This window comes from Neophocaena asiaeorientalis, unplaced genomic scaffold (genome assembly GCF_003031525.2).
Source record: "Neophocaena asiaeorientalis asiaeorientalis breed wild unplaced genomic scaffold, Neophocaena_asiaeorientalis_V1.1 scaffold124, whole genome shotgun sequence".
In the NCBI taxonomy this organism is placed as follows: Eukaryota; Metazoa; Chordata; class Mammalia; order Artiodactyla; family Phocoenidae; genus Neophocaena; species Neophocaena asiaeorientalis.
Window position 1 is genome coordinate 5,249,888 of NW_020174135.1, and position 16,941 is coordinate 5,266,828.

Genomic DNA, 16,941 nt, shown 5'->3' on the forward strand with positions numbered 1-16,941 from the left:
AGATGTGGGCATGAGTGCCCTGGGTTGTGTTGGGCGATCCTTGTGCTCAGAAGTAAGTTGGGCAAAGATTTGGGGTAAGCAAAGGGGTACTAAGGAGTTTGAGATTTGATTTCACTTTATTGGGAAGGTTTTGGAGTGTTTTAAAAGGGGATGAATGAAACTCCATCTGATTTACACTTAAATATCCAAGGCTTCTCTGGCCACTGTGTCCGTGGATCCGTGTAAGAGACCATTTGGTGAAAGACCACTCAGAAGTACCAGTGGAGACGTTACCAAGAGCCTGGAGTTGAGAGAGAGCTGACAGACCTACAGGACAGTTTGATGTGGGTGCCAGGGCAGAGAGGACTCAATGATGACCTGAGCCTTTAGTCTGGAGCAAGGAGATGCCCCTTAATAATGTCGGGAGGGTGTGTGAGGGGGGAATTGAGGCAGGGAAGAGGACTATAGGATGATCACCGTTATCTGAACCCATCCAGCCATATTCCATTTGAGATGGTAATTAGAAGGCCAAGTGGGGATGCTACTTAGGGATTTGGATGCACCGAACGAATCTGGGTCTCAGATAGGAGTCAGAGCCGGAAGTGTGAGCCCATGAGAATGAAGCCAAATGCAGCCTCTGTACTCTGACACCAAATTAAATCTCAGAGACAGAGTCTTGGGTGAAGTGGAAAAGAATCACTTTATTGCTTTGCCAGGCAAAGAGGACCACAGTGGGCTAATGCCCTCAAAATGTGTGTGGACCTGGAGCGGGTAGTGAGAAGTTTTATAGTCATGGTTCAAAGAGGGCGTGATCGGCTCGTGGACTTTCTTCCGATTGGTTGGTGGTGAGGTAATGGGGAGTCAGCGTAATCAACCTTCTGGTTCCATCCAGTCGGGGGGCTACATGCTCGTGGGCAGCATACCTTTAATTTCTCCCACCTGCTGGCGGTTTCAGTATCTGTAAAACAGCTCAGAAATATTAAGTATATGCCTTGAGGGGGGGACCCAGACCCTGCCCCTAGGCAGCTCTATTGTTTCTTTTGACTGGTCCTGGCTTCCCTAATTAACATCTATTTAAACCTGCTCCTTGGAACTCAGGGAAGGTCACGGAGGCTGAATGAAGCCTATTTCCTGTAATCCAGAAATGGGGGACACAGAAAGACTTTTGTGCCCAGGAGCCCCAGAGGGTCCTGCTCGGTATCACCAGGAGCCTGACTGCAGGGGTCAGCCAAAAGGCCTCAGAGGGCGGGGAAAATCACCTTTGCACCTGAAAGATCAAAACGATTATTGAATAAAAGTAACTGAGTTTTTCAGTGTGCCAGATTTTGCTATTTAGTAAAAATTAATTACCTAAATATATAATGCAGGTACCTACCACATTTACATAATTATAATAATTTTAAGCTTTGTTCCCATCTCTCAGGCAAAGAAAGTGATAGACTGTAGAGCCTCTAGACTGTCAGAAAACTTTAATAAATCAATATCTTCAAGGGTGATACAAGGTGAATTCAGGAAATGAAGCAAGGACATGTAAACGTACTCCCAGCTCTTTCCTTGTTCTGATGCTTCTCCATGCATTTTTGTGACCATTTCCACTCCAAGTTATGATTGGGAAAATAAGAATAAAAAAGAGCAGAAGTAGAAAGCTCAAAGACATGGGTGTGTGTGTGTGTGTGTGTGTGTGTGTGTGTGGTCTGTTCTCACACAGGCCAGCACATAGAGGCGTGAGCTTTCGACAAACCTCAAATTAAAGCGGTTAAAAGATAAGAATTTGAGAGAAGCAAGAAGCAAGGAGAATGCCTGTGGAATGAAAAAAAATATGGGTTGGGGGCTGGGAGACGGGATTTTAAATGGTATAATGGTTTTTAAAGAAAAATAGGATCGAGCAGCTCTTCTATTTCCAAATTTTCTTGATGAAATATGATGTAACTTGACTTTGAACAGATCTACCAGATGATAGTTTCATTAACAAGAAAGCAGAGGTATTTGAAATATCAAGGTTTCAGAGAGAAATCTGACAGTTTTTATTTCCATTTTGTTTTAATTTTCCCTGAGTGGCATTTCTGGACTTGAAAAGCAAGGTAGTGGGTGAGGAAAGAAATGACTCTAATAGAATGAGCGTTAGTGCTGGTAGCATTAAATAGCGATTATGAATTACGTGGCTTTTAATTACAGAATTGGAACAGTATTTATAAGCATGTGACATGATACTGAAAAATGATATATCCATGATTAGACCTTTAACATTATAAAATATATGTTTGGTGATTCTTTATTATACTTTAAAATAAAATCTCCTTTATTTTGAGTGTGTGACTGCCCTTCTTCCTCCTGTCCTCCTTAACCTAATTAAAATATGCCCCAAATTCATTTGTTTGTCTCCTGATAACGTTTTTACTCCTTAAGAATCAGCAATATGTAGGTATAAAGGTTGTTTGTCTCAGATGCCATCATGATTTAAGCATCTTGAAGGACTGAAATGCTATTTCACTGAAGAATGGTAAATGTTCCCCACCTAGTGGGACGAATGGGAACATATGAGGATTTAAAACTAGAAAAAACGTCCAAAAGAAAACAATGAATTCAGTGAAATATTGAGTTCATTAAGTGTCTTTAAAAATAATAAAGTATAAGTATTATGTGAAGTCTATTCTTTTACTGGTTAAAATTTGAAAGATAAGATAGACTTGTTTGGATTAATATTTGGCTTTCTTTTCATGAAAAGTTATCAGATTTTTCCCAATCATAAGAAGTACCTATATGTGTATATGTTTGTGTATATACACACATATGTATATGCATATATGAAAAAATTTCCCAACGAAAATTAAATATAACTTGTAAATATCCTAGAAATAGTCATTGCTAACATTTCAGCTTAGTATTTCCAGTAAAATTTTTTGTATGTTTGTTTGCATGTGAGGCTTTATAATTTGAAACAATTTGTAACCTTATTTTTCACGCAACTTTATACCTCAATAATTTCCATACTATTCTCTGACCCCTTAAGAATTAAGAATCCTACCACTATAATGATTTTTGAACACTGGGGCGAAACACAAGCTTTTGTTTTTGATTTTGGTTTTGTGTTGTCTGTTAAGGGGTATACAAATAGAATTGGAGATATTTGGATTAAACAAGGTTAAACATACACTTTTGGGCATATGACTTCTCGAAACAAGGTGCTGAGAAGGGTGACACACAGGAATACACTGTATTTCTCAGTCTTCCTACTCTGCAGTACACACATCTTCCTTGCCAGAGCAAACTGTTGAGTTACATTTCATGTTTCCAAAGAATTTGTTTTGAAATATTTAGATAACTGTTCACTTAAGGTATTTTAAATTGGAATTTTAAAATTGGGCTTAAAGGACCTTTAGATAATTTCACAGTCTGCATCTGTGTATTGTGTTTCTCTGTACTGAAAGTTCTGTTAATACAATTGTAGGACAAATGTCACTTTTATCCAAGCCTCAGTTTCATAGGATCACTAAAAACTTCAGAACACTCCTGGATTTATATTGGAACCAAAAGACCAAGATCTATTCTGTTTTACACACTGCTTGCCTTGTTTTCCCAGGATGGGACCTGAATATCTCTCTTTACAATTTGGTGTTAGAAAATGCATGTTATCTTGATGGTCTTGTTATTCTGGGAATGACGGAATATCACTAATACCTTATACAGCTAAACCTTCCTCCTGTAAAGTAGTACAAACATTTAAAATCTCCATTTGCTATTGTATCAATATTTCACACATGTAGATTCTGTTTTGCTTCTTTTTTAGAACTGAACTTTAAGGATATTTTACACTGGGTATGAGTGTAGCAAAGAAATATAGCCCCAAGATGTTAAAATATCTCAGTCAGGAAGTCATAGTTTTAGGAAAGTCCTGGGCATGTCTTAGAAAGGTGTGTTTATTGTGTACTTGGATATAAAAAATGGAGACTGGTTATAGACTATTTTTTTCTTTTTACATGTAAATAGTACAGTAACACAGAATCAAAGACCTTGAAGCTGAAGGGCTCTGGTGTATTGTTCGCTTTGTTTTCACATTCAAGTATATACTAAGCTCATACAATGACTTTTAGGAGACCCAGAGGGTAAGAACCTTCCGCACATTGTAAAGTTAATTGTTTGTATTACCTGTCATTGTGCTACTTCATGTACTATCAGAATTAATTTAAAACCACTTTTTGAATCATAGAAGGGAGTTGTCCACTTGGCCCTTGGGATCGAATTTTTGTGAAATACATAGTGTGCTAGAATAAGGACTTGGAAGTAAATATAGTAGGAAAATTATTAAAATAAGCATTCCCCTGTCGTTTTTGAGAAAAGGATGTTTCATTATGCATTAGTTTATTTTTCAGTTTCTTACAAGTGACTGTAAACTGGGGTGTTGTAGAACTGGTACTCACAGGTAGGGTGGAAGGCACTGGTGTGGTCTAGTCCATCAGCATCCCTTTAACTCTGATTGGTCAGTCCCCATGAAGTAATGATTGTTAAATATTTTAAATATTACTCCCAATATAACATCTTATTGATCTAGCATAATCCATTTAATTATATTAATTTTATTACAATATTTTACTGTCTAAAGAATAACGATCTGCTGTTTTGTCACATGAGAAAACAAACAGTTCTATGTATAACTCATCTTTTTAAACAGCATTTATTACGTGCTCTTCTGCATAAAGGGTTGTGCTCTGTTCTTTCAAATTTGCATTCTCATTTAGTCTTAACAAGAGGTCTGTGAACAGCTGTCGTCACTTTACAAATTAGGAACTTGAATATAAATCACTTAACTTTTATATCCTGTATCTCCTTCAACTTATCCCACTATATAGATGTAAACTGAAAAGTGGAAAAATTTAAGGAATATTTGCTCAAGATCACACAACTTAGAAGTGGTGAACCCAGGATTCAATCTCAGACGTTTTGAATTCACAGCCTCTGTACAATACTTGCCTTTTAGAACAGCTTACTATGACAGCTACAGTGCTTGCGTCCATATGGCCGGCACTGTCCTACATTCTTTGCATAGTTAAATCACGTAGGGAAGCATTATCTGTCTCCCTATTTTATAGATGTGGTAACTGAGTAAGTGCTCATGGAAGACGAGATCTCTCCTTAGGAATTATCACTCCCTACGGCCTGAGACGCAGCCCTACCCTCTGTAGTGTTGTCGGGACTCTACCCCAGGATGAAGTGCCTGGAGAAGCATTCTCTAAGCTTCAAGTTCATGGACAGTTAACCTGGTCCAAAAGGGATGCTTTGCACAATTGCATATGTGTTAGTATATGCGAGAAGAGGGGAAAGTTGGGAAAGACTCACTTCGCAGTGTTAAAATATCCATTTTCTATGTTACCCGAATGATTTAAACCAATAACAATGCTGTGCTTACACGTATGACATTCTTTTGGCTGACTAGCATGTTTCACTACATTCCATTTCTGGCTTTTCTCAAAAAGAAACACTTAGCATTAGATGCGGATGATAAAATGGTGATGTTCAATAAACCCTTCCAGAGAAGTGAGTTTGCAATAGCTGCAGTCATTATGTCTAAATATGCTTTTAAATAATTCAGAGTCAAAAAGCAATGCGAATACTTTCTTCTGTGTACTTAGTTTTTAACATCAATGTGAGGCTATGTTTGCTATTCTGAAAGCAACAGAAGACCTAGTCCCAGAAATAAGTAGATTCATCTGATCATGGAAACTGCCTGTGTGAGTTACTCTGAATTTTGAGGATTCCGTTATTGGCTGCCCTTTATTATTGGTAAACCTTAATTTTGAGTTTCTTCCAGATAATTTTAGGGAATAAGGGGGCTGGTTTTTAAGAGCCAATAGCTTTTGACAATTATACTGAATTTCTAAGTAGAATAAGTTCTCTAAAAATTGGTAGAATATGTGCTTTTCCAGCAATAGTAAGAGAACCAAATAAATGAATGCGATTTAGTTTCTGAGAATGTCACAATTTGTATTGTATTTGAGGGCTAATTCTCCACAGTAAACACACCTGTGAGAATCTTCTGTTCTCTAGGATACTCAGGTCGGCAGCCTGGCCAGAGCTAAACTTTTGCTCAGTGATATTAATCAATTAAAAATATCTGTTGACTCTTTAAGCCTAGAGATATTAAGCCACATAAGAGATTACAAGTAATTTTTTTGAAAGCATGTCCCTAGCCTCAAAGAACTCATGGGGAAGGATGATAAGCATATACTAAGTGCTAAACTCTTTTAAAAATTGTAAGTAGAATAGGATTTAAGGAAAAGATAATTTTCTGATAGATTGGAATGATATTTTAAAACTGTAAAGATCGCACAGTTCTGATATGATTTGCATAGCAGAGTGGAGAATAGGTATTCCAGGACAGAGAGAGGGAGGGAACTACATGGCCAATGAACCAAAGATCTCAGGAACGTGTGGGGAGCAGTGGGAAATGCTTATGTGCAGAGTGCATGTACTCAGACACCCTTGAAGGAGCAGTGAGGACATGGCTTGATTTGGGAGGCAGGAAGGTGCCATTTTATGCTTTTAGCAGGAGGTAGAACTAAGAATCTTTATTGAACTATTGTGTGTCTGCCTTTATATGAGAGAAATATTCAGGTATGCAATATAAAGAAAATTCAGAATCCAATCGATTTTATTTTTGGTGTCTATGAGACAAAATTAATTTTTGTTCAAGGGGTATGTTGTAATACATTGGTTTCTTAGCCACTGCTAAGATTTCCTTGTCTGTTTTTGTTTGTTTATTGTTTGCACAGCAGTTCTATAAATGTAGCAAAAGTAAGGAAGAAAAGATGGAGTAGTACTTGGAATAATAGTGATTTTTTTAAGGGAGAATGATTTCAGTTAACTGGCACATTTGTATAATTGATGTAAAGTAGTGTGTCAAGAATGTGATTCATTGACAGTACCGGATGATCTGTTCCATTCCCAGTCAAACCACCAATATTTAATGATAACTGATACTGGCACATTGATTGGTGTTTTGTAAGACTTTTGCAACAGCAGCAGAAACAGAAACAAAATTACATTTGGAGAATTTGGAAGCCAAATCTCTAGTGTATTTACTAACATACTGTTAGTACTAACATACTTCACTGTTGCAGAATGCAATGCCATTTTTATCTATATGTTTAAAAATTTAGGGCTTCTCTGGTGGCGCAGTGGTTGAGAGTCCGCCTGCTGATGCAGGGGACGCGGGTTCGTGCCCCGGTCCGGGAAGATCCCACATGCCGCGGAGCGGCTGGGCCCGTGAGCCATGGCCGCTGAGCCTGCGCGTCCGGAGCCTGTGCTCCGCAACGGGAGAGGCTGCAACAGTGAGAGGCCCAGGTACCACACATACACACACAAAAAAAATAAAAACAAACCCATCCTATTTAATAGTAATTGTAATAAATTTTCCAGCTCATTCTGGAAGGTCAATAAATATTTATGCTCTTTTCGGGGTATTCTTTACTTGATGGATTAACTGTACTTTCAAAACCACTGCAATTTATCAGGTAGTAAGTGGATTTTTTTTACATTTTCTACTAAAGCAATTTGCAGCTGCTCTGATCTATTTGCAGAAAACTACTTTTTTGTTCTGTGTACACATTTTGACAACATTCATTACCTGCTAAACAGACCATATCAGTTCTGCAAAATGGTTGACTACAGAAATTCAAATTTAGTTCCTTACTGAAAAGCAGGTTTTTGCAGTAATAGATTGGATCATCACGTTTTACACTATAAAAGCTTTATACCATGTTGAAAGCAGGAGCACAATAAAATGTTCAGCATGATACGTTTCAAAATGACTACTGCATCTGCGTCTTTTCTGCTCTTTAATACTTTGTTTTTCAAAACGACGATTACATCTTTTTTATTCTTTATCCAGGGACTTGAAGGCAAACCAAGCAGAAGGAAGAAGAAACTCTCCTGGGAATTGGGACTGGGTGGGGTGGGTAGGGGTAAGGGCTTGGAGAGTCAGGGGAATGCTTGGCTCAAGTTACCCTTGTCTTTGCCACACTTTTGATTTTCAAGACTTGATCATTTATTTATTTTAATAAATTTATTTATTTTTGGCCGTGTTGGGTCTTCGTTTCTGTGCGCAGGCTTTCTCTAGTTGCGGCGAGTGGGGGCTACTCTTCATCGCGGTGCTCGGGCTTATTGCTGTGGCTTCTCTTGTTGCGGAGCACAGGCTCTAGACGCGCAGGCTCAGTAGTTGTGGCTCACGGGCTTAGTTGCTCCGTGGCATGTGGGGTCTTCCCAGACCAGGGCTCGAACCCGTGTCCCCTGCATTGGCACGCAGATTCTTAACCACTGCGCCACCAGGGAAGCCCTCGATCATTTGTTTTTTAATAATTCCTCTAGGAATGTTAAAATATATTAAATTACCTTACACAAGGCATTTTCTTAACAATTTTCATTAATATGGAAAATACATTTAAGGGAGACAACTTTCTTAAAAAAAAAACAACCCTGCAATATGCGGTTTTGAAGGTGAAAATTAATTATAACATGACTGCACTGTTTAGATAATATTGATCATTGATAAAACTTTACTGATTGATGAACCGCTGAAAATTATGTGTTTTGTGTCTAATATATTTTTCTAGAATACCTATCCTTAAAAGGGCCACAAAACTATAACCAAAAAAAATCAGTGCTAAAATTACATTTTATGAGATATGTGGGATGATTACAAAGATAAAAACAAAAGCTACTTTAAAGGACTGTCTACATCAAGCTATAATGGCATCTAAGCTATAATTCATAGTGTAGCATTACTCTAGAGATGCGTTATTATAAATGACCAATTACTCTGACAATGAAAGAAGTGTATTTTTTTGTAATATTGAAGTCATAGCTAACATTAGACTTTCCGATATTAGACTTGTCACTAATTCTCTTATTTCTATAGCCAAATTGTATACTTCTTGGAATTCTTATTTTACCTCCCAATGCCCTAAATGTGCATTGTAGTCTGGAGTGCGTGGACCATTGTACCTAAAGTTAGTAGAACGTGTGATATATATGCAAAGTAGGGTAATTTCATCACCGTATATATTTTAAACGTTGATAAGAATAATGTACATTTTTCTTATGTTCAGAATAAATTTTCCCTTGTTCTGAATCTCCATGATATTCTTTGCTTCTTTCATATGCTTAAATAATATTATACTTTCTTAATTAGTATTTTGTAAGCATATACTTTCCAAAATATTTCAATATTTCCATTAAACTAAATCTTTTTTGCACAGGACAACCAAATTGATACATACAGAATTTCAGTGTAAAAAATAATGTTATGCATGTGGTCGGCACTTAAGTTTTGCTAAATGAATGCACCAAGTTAAATAAAAAACAGAAGAACCCATACGGATAATGTACGTCATTTTTATGATGGAAAACCTCCCGTGCCAGTTTTATAAGCTGAGCACATCTAGAAGAACTCTAGCTCTGTTAGTAACGCAAGGAATAATTACCGCTATGGCAACACTTCTGAGAATGGAATGTCAGTTCTACCATTTTTCTCAATTTGACGGCATATTATCACACTAATCTTTTTGTTTTTAGATTTGCAACGTGAGTGATTTACAACTGAGCATCAGTTAAAACTTTTTTCTTGCCTTTTTCTTCTCCTTTTTAGCTCCCTGCGAAGGCAATACGTTCTTCTGCCACAGTAACATGTGTATTAACAATACGTTGGTTTGCAATGGACTCCAGAACTGTGTGTACCCTTGGGACGAAAATCATTGTAAAGGTAATCATTCGTCCCTGGAATCTGCAAAATCCCTCTACCTGTAGCGTGGGAAGAAGTTTATCCAATGTTTATATGTATCAGACAGCCTTAAAAATATATTGTATATTGGCTTTATGAACTCCTGTAGGTTTTATAATTGATTTGTTAGCCTTTTCCTTTGCTTTTACTCACGCTGTAACCAAAAGTTTTCACATTCCCTAATGCACAGTGGACTGTCCTTAGCACTTGATGTTCATTGGCAAATCTCCTTTTTGGAGCCTGTAGCAGGGCATTGGAGCTTTTCATGCAAAGCAGCGTTTCCTATCAGAAGCTCCTTCATCTGTGGCTGCACCTCTCACTTATCCAGTCCGTCTTTACCAGACATAGTGCACATACTCTAGAGATAAAAGTGTATCGAAGGAACATTAGGGCTTTCAGGTACCTAAAGCCACTTACCTCGACTTCAATTTTCCTACCAAAACGCTCTTCTTCCTTTCCAATGAGAATCGCTTCCAATGTTCCGGCTTCCTTCTCTAGCCTGTACGCAAAGGTTTGTTTACATAGAGAGCATCCCTCGGCTTGGTTATGAATGTTGCAAGTTTTGGTTAAGTTCAAAGTGCCACATATCCTCTTTTGTTCAGATCCAATATTAACCAGTTTGCAAAGGAAAAGAAACGGGCAAATAACGCTCCATGCTTGATGTCCAATATCTTCTATTAAAATGCCCTCTGTGGATAGAAGCAGAGAGACGTTGCCACAGTACCCGTGGTTCGCAGGGTCAATAAGAGAAGCCGATCCAGTATCACCTATTTTGAGGAGATGGGCAATGATCCATGTTGTGTCCAAGGAACCACTTTGGAATGGATGGGAAATGAAGCATTTTGTGAAGAACCTTATACAGCACTGTTAGGGATTCGTTTTACTTGCCTAAAGTGGGTCTGTTTCCATGGTTCTTGGTGGCCCACCTTTCTCCATGGACAAAACCTCTGCGCCACTGCTCTGGATGGTAGGGTGGGGCAGGGACAGTGGCTCACTTCTCTGAGAGGAACACCCCTGCTTTATGAAGAAGGCACTCCGTGAGGATGGAGAAAGGGGCCATCTGGTCTTCTGCTTGTCTCTTCAGGGAGCTCGACGTTGTGAGCTGCAGCCAGTGTGACCGGGGCCCTGTATTCTCAACCTGCTGTGCCTGGTGTAGACCTTCTTTCCTACCAGTGGGGCCTGGGAGGAGGAGGGGAGACCCCACATTCCAGCCACTCCTGCCTGGAATCGAACATCTGCAGTATGGATCTGGGGGTGGAAGGGGCATTGAGAAATGCAGGTGGCTCGCCCTTCCTGGGGAGGTACCGTAGCTCCAGACTGGGGGCCTGTAGGGAGAGGAGCCTTGTGTTGCCTGAAACCACCCTGAGTAGAGCTTCTAATGGGATAGAAGCTTCTATTGGGATAGCTTCTATTGGGTGGAGGAGCTCAAAGGCCACAGACCATCCCTGTTCATAAAGAAATTCAGTAGATTTTCTTGAATAAATGTACCTCCCTTAAGACAATTTCCAGAAACCTTAAATGTTACTTTTTTAACTTTTACGATGATGGGGAAAGACCCACAGAAGCCCTCATGCCAACATCCCGGAAGTGTCTGTCTTAAAGTGTAATCACCTTCTGGTATCAGAATACTGTTACTTAGACTTCAGTTATCCACATCAGGAATAAGTTCAAAACAATTTAGGTATATCCATGTTCCCATTAGCGGAGTTTGTGGGGTTTCTTATACCAAGAGAAATGTTTTTACCATTACCAATTGATTCGCAAATGACATCCTAAAGGTTTTATAAGACCTTCTTCAAAACATATATTTACATTTAAAGTAGGGATGCTGTGCAACGGGAGAGCCGTTTCTAAGGCTAGAAGATAGGGTTCTTGTGAAAAGTGAAACATTCTGTTTCTTTTTAAAGACTTGTTTATGTTTAAGACAGTGAAAGTTTTATGCTCAGCCTGTTTCATTTAAAGTTCTCCACGTACGTCTGACTACCATATTAACGCGTGGTGGGTTGTTTCTTGTTTTGTTTGTTGTTTTCACTCTCCTCAACGTGTAGAAAAGAGGAAAGCCAGTCTGCTGGACCAGCTGACCAACACCAGTGGGACTGTCATTGGCGTGACTTCCTGCATTGTGATCATCCTTATTATCATTTCTGTCATTGTGCAGATCAAACAGCCTCGTAAAAAATATGTCCAAAGGAAATCGGACTTTGACCAGACAGTTTTCCAGGAGGTGTTGGAACCTCCTCATTACGAGGTATGCACCCTCAGAGGGACAGGAGCTACAGCTGACTTTGCAGATGTGGCCGATGACTTTGAAAACTACCATAAACTGAGGAGGTCCTCTTCCAAATGCATTCATGACCATCACTGTGGATCACAACTGTCCAGTACGAAAGGCAGCCGCAGCAACCTCAGCACAAGAGATGCTTCTGTCTTGACAGAGATGTCCCCGCAGCCCGTCAAACCCCTCATCCCACCTGTGAACAGAAGAAGTATCCTCGTCATGAAACACAACTACTCCCAAGATGCTGCAGATCCCTGTGACATCGACGAACTTGACGAGGTGCCGACCACGAGTCACAGGCTGTCCCGACACGATAAAGCCGTCCAGCGGTCAGTATCTATAGATTTTTTGATGAAAACTATAACCTGAAGACTGAAATGCTTCCAGAATGTTGTGTTCTATTTTGTCTTCATTTTTCAGTTTCTCTTTTTATTAATGACTTAAAGCATAGTATTTCAACTTTTGCCTCTTCTTTTCCTTTTTCCGTGCTCTCCATACTTTTCCTAGATCCCGTCTGTGTACATACGTGTATGTGTGTGAGCACACACAGACCAAAGAGATTTCATTTATTTCTATACAGAGATAATATTTATTTCTATAAAAATTATGGCTCTAATTTATATGGCTAATTTGCTTCCATGTGGTCATAAATGTTGCTCCAATCAATATTTATAGATTTTAAGATACGAGATGATATTTGGAAATAATTGCCTTACCGAGATGGTTAACCCATCTTGTTGAATAATTTTAATGTAAAAATAACATATTTTGCAATATAGTGTATTATATTTTTGGTATGAAAGTTAAAACACTTTTTTCCACATATCACATAATACTTACATTACAAATTGCATATGATAGCATGGTACACTAAAACAAGTAAACATTGATATTTAAATGTAGCGAGGATTAGTAGAAACGGTTTTCTTTTAATATGGAGACAATATTATCTATATTGTATTATTAGGCCTAAAATTAGTAAAGGAAAGAAGATTTAAATTGAGAAAAATATTATTTCAAATTCCCAAATCCAATCTTCCTGTGTTTTGTTTTGCATGCTTACTAGCATTTAGTTTATTTTGTAAATGTACGTAATTCCTCAATTCAATATATATTCTCAAAACCTAAACTACTTTTAGTTGATTTAATAGTTTTGCATGCTGATGGAAAAAATTTTATTTCCACAGTTTTATGAATTTTTAGGAATGCTTTTAAGTAAATATTTGTGTGCTTATTTATTTTTTGTGAAAATATTACTTTGTTGAATGAAATAGCCATAACATTCCAGGTTCTGCCTCATTGGGTCTCTAAGCAAACATGAATCTGAATACAACACAACTAGGGTCTAAAAAGAAAATTCAAGGTAAGCAAATGCCCTTGGTTCCTTCTCCGACTTTGTTGTACTCTGTTTTGTTTTGTTCTGTTGAACTTGTCTTGTAGTTTTTTAGGGAATGTGCTATTTATTCATTCTTTCTTGAGATATGTGTTTCATAGCATTTCACAATTAGAAATATACGGGATTCAATGCTGATGGAAGGATGATTCTTAGTATACGTATCTTTAAAATAAATGTTAATATTCTTACCATCAAGCATTGTACTACAATGTTATTGAAAAGGATGTTAAGTTAATAAGTTAAATTTTATCTATTTTAAGGTAAAGATACAAAAATTGGTGAAGTCTTAAAAGAAATACCAGAAGAAACCCAAGGTTTTCATAATTTTAAAAAATTGAATACTGTCTCAATATAACTGAAGTCAGTATTCAGTAAAGACTGGTAATAATGGTATTGATTGAATTTGGCAACATTCTACTCAAAACTCATACACTAAGTATTCTGTGGTACTTATATAGTTTGTGCCCCTTATTTTTGCATGAATATGCAGCTTATTTCATCAAAATTAAATGCAGCATGTTATGTCAAATTTTATAATATAAAATTTGAATGCTTGGTAATGTAAAATGTTCCATAAATATCAGTTGTCTTTGTGTGCATCTATTTTGTCATCGGGTACCATAATGGCTTTATATTTAGCACTTAGAGTCTATATCTCTATTAGACTAATTTGTCTCCAATTAAATTTGCTTGACGGTTAATCTCTTCAAAACTCTTCAAACCTATCAATTATTCTTGAATTAGGTGAATGCATTTCCATGCTCTATACTACTTTGATAAGTTGGTGTAGTTGTGTGCATACTTCATCAGGAGAAAATGTTTTAACTGTGTTTTATTTTCAGACAAGAACTATTTATACAAACATGGGGACTGTGAAAAGAAAATTCTATAGTGAATTGTGAAAAGTGGACATATTTCTAAATTCATTCCACTGCCTTTATCCAAACTTAAGAATTACAGACATTTGTTATCCCTTCAGCAAGACATACCCGCTGCACAATGATATGTTCATTTCGTAATTTGGTTGCTGGCCACCAAGTGCTCCTTAGTTTTTAAATACATTTTGAGATTTACTGGAAACTTGAAGAAATTAATTCCTGATTAAGACTATCCCAACTTTATTTTTACTGTCAGTTTCACTTTGTTTCTATGTTGTTTTATGTCTTTGTTAGATAACTGTACATTGTGTGATATGTGAAAAAACACGATTTTGGATGAACTTTGTGTTACATGTACATTGTTTTCATTATATAGACTGCTTGAGAATAGTGCGTTCCTGAGTGATTTTGAACATGCTACAGTGAAAAGTGAGAATATGGACCATGGAAACACCAGCTAGAGGTTTTATGGACTATAAACATCTGTTGTATTAAGATTAAATGCAGCCCAAAGTACCGAGTAAAATTACTGGATTGCAATAAGAAAAATCTCATTTTTCGTCTTTCCTATATACCCCCATTTCCTTTCTTTTTAAAAGAAAATCAAAGGAAGATACCGAGTTTCAGAGATAGTTTTGAAATCAGGTATTTTACCGTTCATACCCTTCAGTAGAAATGATTTTTGATTAAGCACTTAGCAATATGATTGATTGACAGTTTGAGAAAATACCCTGCATGTCAGCTCTGGATATTTGAATTGGAAAGATATCCTTTTTATTAGACACATTGTAAAAAGCATGCATTCTCCAATACTGCTGTTACTCTTCCATTGCCTTGTGTCATATGCTTGCTACTTGTAACTTTTGATATAAAGATATATAAAAATGTATAATAATTTCCTAACTTGAGTTAAGAGAAATGCTTTCTTCTATTAGAGTGATAAAAACTGACTTACATAAGTACACACTTTATATCTACTCTTTCCACACTTTAGGCTACAGGATGTCCTTTAGTATTAAGACACACTTCTTCAAAATTTGATTTCTAAAACTATGGAGTACTCAGTCCACAAGGCAGTCAGAAAGAGTTAAATTACCTGGGGTAAATAGGATTTCTACGTTGCATCAAAAGCATATGATATACTGCAGCAACTGGGAGCATTTTCAGGATTGGCATGTTGTCCTCTTTACAACTAATTTTATCAGAAGAGTTTAAGAAAGTGGACATTGTACCACTATCAAGCGCATTTAAAAGTGCCATGTTTTTGTGCTAATCTGACTGACGTAGCTAGTGAACTAGTTAGTCACCAGTAACTTGGTCACCAGGCAAATCAAGCCTGCAAGAAAGGGAGCCAATATTCAAATTACCATGTTATTGTCTGACCCACAGAATTTATTTTCAACATAAACATATAACCTCAATATGAGATGTCTAACTAAAGCAAGCACCACCAAGACCAAGACAGCATCTCCTCTTCTAAGGTTTAGGTTTGGCCCAGAATTCTCGATACATGGAATAGCCCATACCTAAAGAAAAAGAATGCTAGTTAAGCATTTAAATATTTTTTTCAGTATTAGAAAATTAACAACAGTTCATAAAGTAGCTAAAAGTAGCACCCTTGCTAGCGTACAATACTTACAAGGGGACCAAGGCCCTCACTCTTGCTTTCTTAAAACAATTCAAATTTCTAAAATTCTTTTTACACAATTTCCCAAGTATCTCAAGGCCAGAATGACTAGCTCAGACTGTTAAAATATCAATATTTATCTGGCAACTTTAAAAGGAGTTACTCTTGCTGTATAATACCAGATAAAGTCAATTAATTATAAAACCTATAAAAGCATGTAATATCTTTTCCACCTTCAAAAACTCAATAAAACAGGCATCATGTCTCTCCCAGATGATGGATCTTATTACCAATCCTATTTACATATCTAGACTCTTCAACAAAATTATAAACTCAGTGAAGGGCAGTAGTATCTTTTCTTTCTTTCTTTAAAACCTTAGTAAGATTTTACCATAGACAGTAAAACTATGTCACTACTTGAACTATTTTTATTAATTCAGTTTTTATGTGAAAATGAATATAAGTGATATTTGCAAACTGCTTCAGAGTCAGCTAAAAGTATCTATCTTGTTTTATTTACAAAGAAATCCATTAATGGGGAACCACAGATATGAGATATCCTGTAGGAACACACCCAGAGTCATTGCTCCCACAGCAAAGCCTTGGGCTGCCACGCGCATGTGGATCAGGTGAATAGACACTTTAGTATTGCCCCTGCTCTTCAATTTATATAAACCATATGTAACGATTGCTGCAAAACCTGCCATTCCTGTAAAACAGACAGTCACAAGATGTCAGATGCGTGGGGGCAGGGAATCAAGATGATTTTATCATCAATCAATGTTCTATTTTTTTTTATAAGGATGCTTTAGGAGACCATTAACCAGCTAACATACAAATTGAGTTTTTAATTTTTCCCCCTCAGAACTAAAAATCCACAATTGGAAGCAAACAGTAGCAGATCCAGAAAGCTAAGATCATCTTTAAAATGTGGGCTTGTGAAGCCAGTAACTAAATTCCTTTAAGAGTGCCAGGGGAGCTCTTCTCTGTCCTACTTCCATTCCCGAAGGC

At 37.3% G+C, this 16,941-nt stretch overlaps 2 protein-coding genes across 2 annotated transcripts in view; one reads left to right on the plus strand and one right to left on the minus strand.

Annotated features, from left to right (window-relative positions):
* NETO1 (neuropilin and tolloid like 1) overlaps positions 1-15,211 on the plus strand; it is a 91,982-nt gene extending 76,771 nt beyond the window's left edge. Inside the window, exons 8-11 of the mRNA XM_024754911.1 lie at positions 9,620-9,733; positions 11,800-12,358; positions 13,318-13,392; positions 14,680-15,211. Coding sequence (XP_024610679.1) covers positions 9,620-9,733; positions 11,800-12,358; positions 13,318-13,378 — 734 coding nt within the window. The 3' untranslated portion in view covers positions 13,379-13,392; positions 14,680-15,211. The remainder of the gene's footprint in view (positions 1-9,619; positions 9,734-11,799; positions 12,359-13,317; positions 13,393-14,679) is intronic.
* Positions 15,212-15,779: 568 nt separating this feature from the next.
* Positions 15,780-16,637, minus strand: LOC112406204 (HIG1 domain family member 1A, mitochondrial). Its single transcript, XM_024754940.1, has 2 exons — positions 16,505-16,637; positions 15,780-15,829 (listed from the first exon to the last, which is right to left on the minus strand). The coding sequence occupies exons 1-2, from the start codon at positions 16,635-16,637 to the stop codon at positions 15,780-15,782; spliced, it is 183 nt and encodes a 60-aa protein (XP_024610708.1).
* Positions 16,638-16,941: the final 304 nt, after the last annotated feature.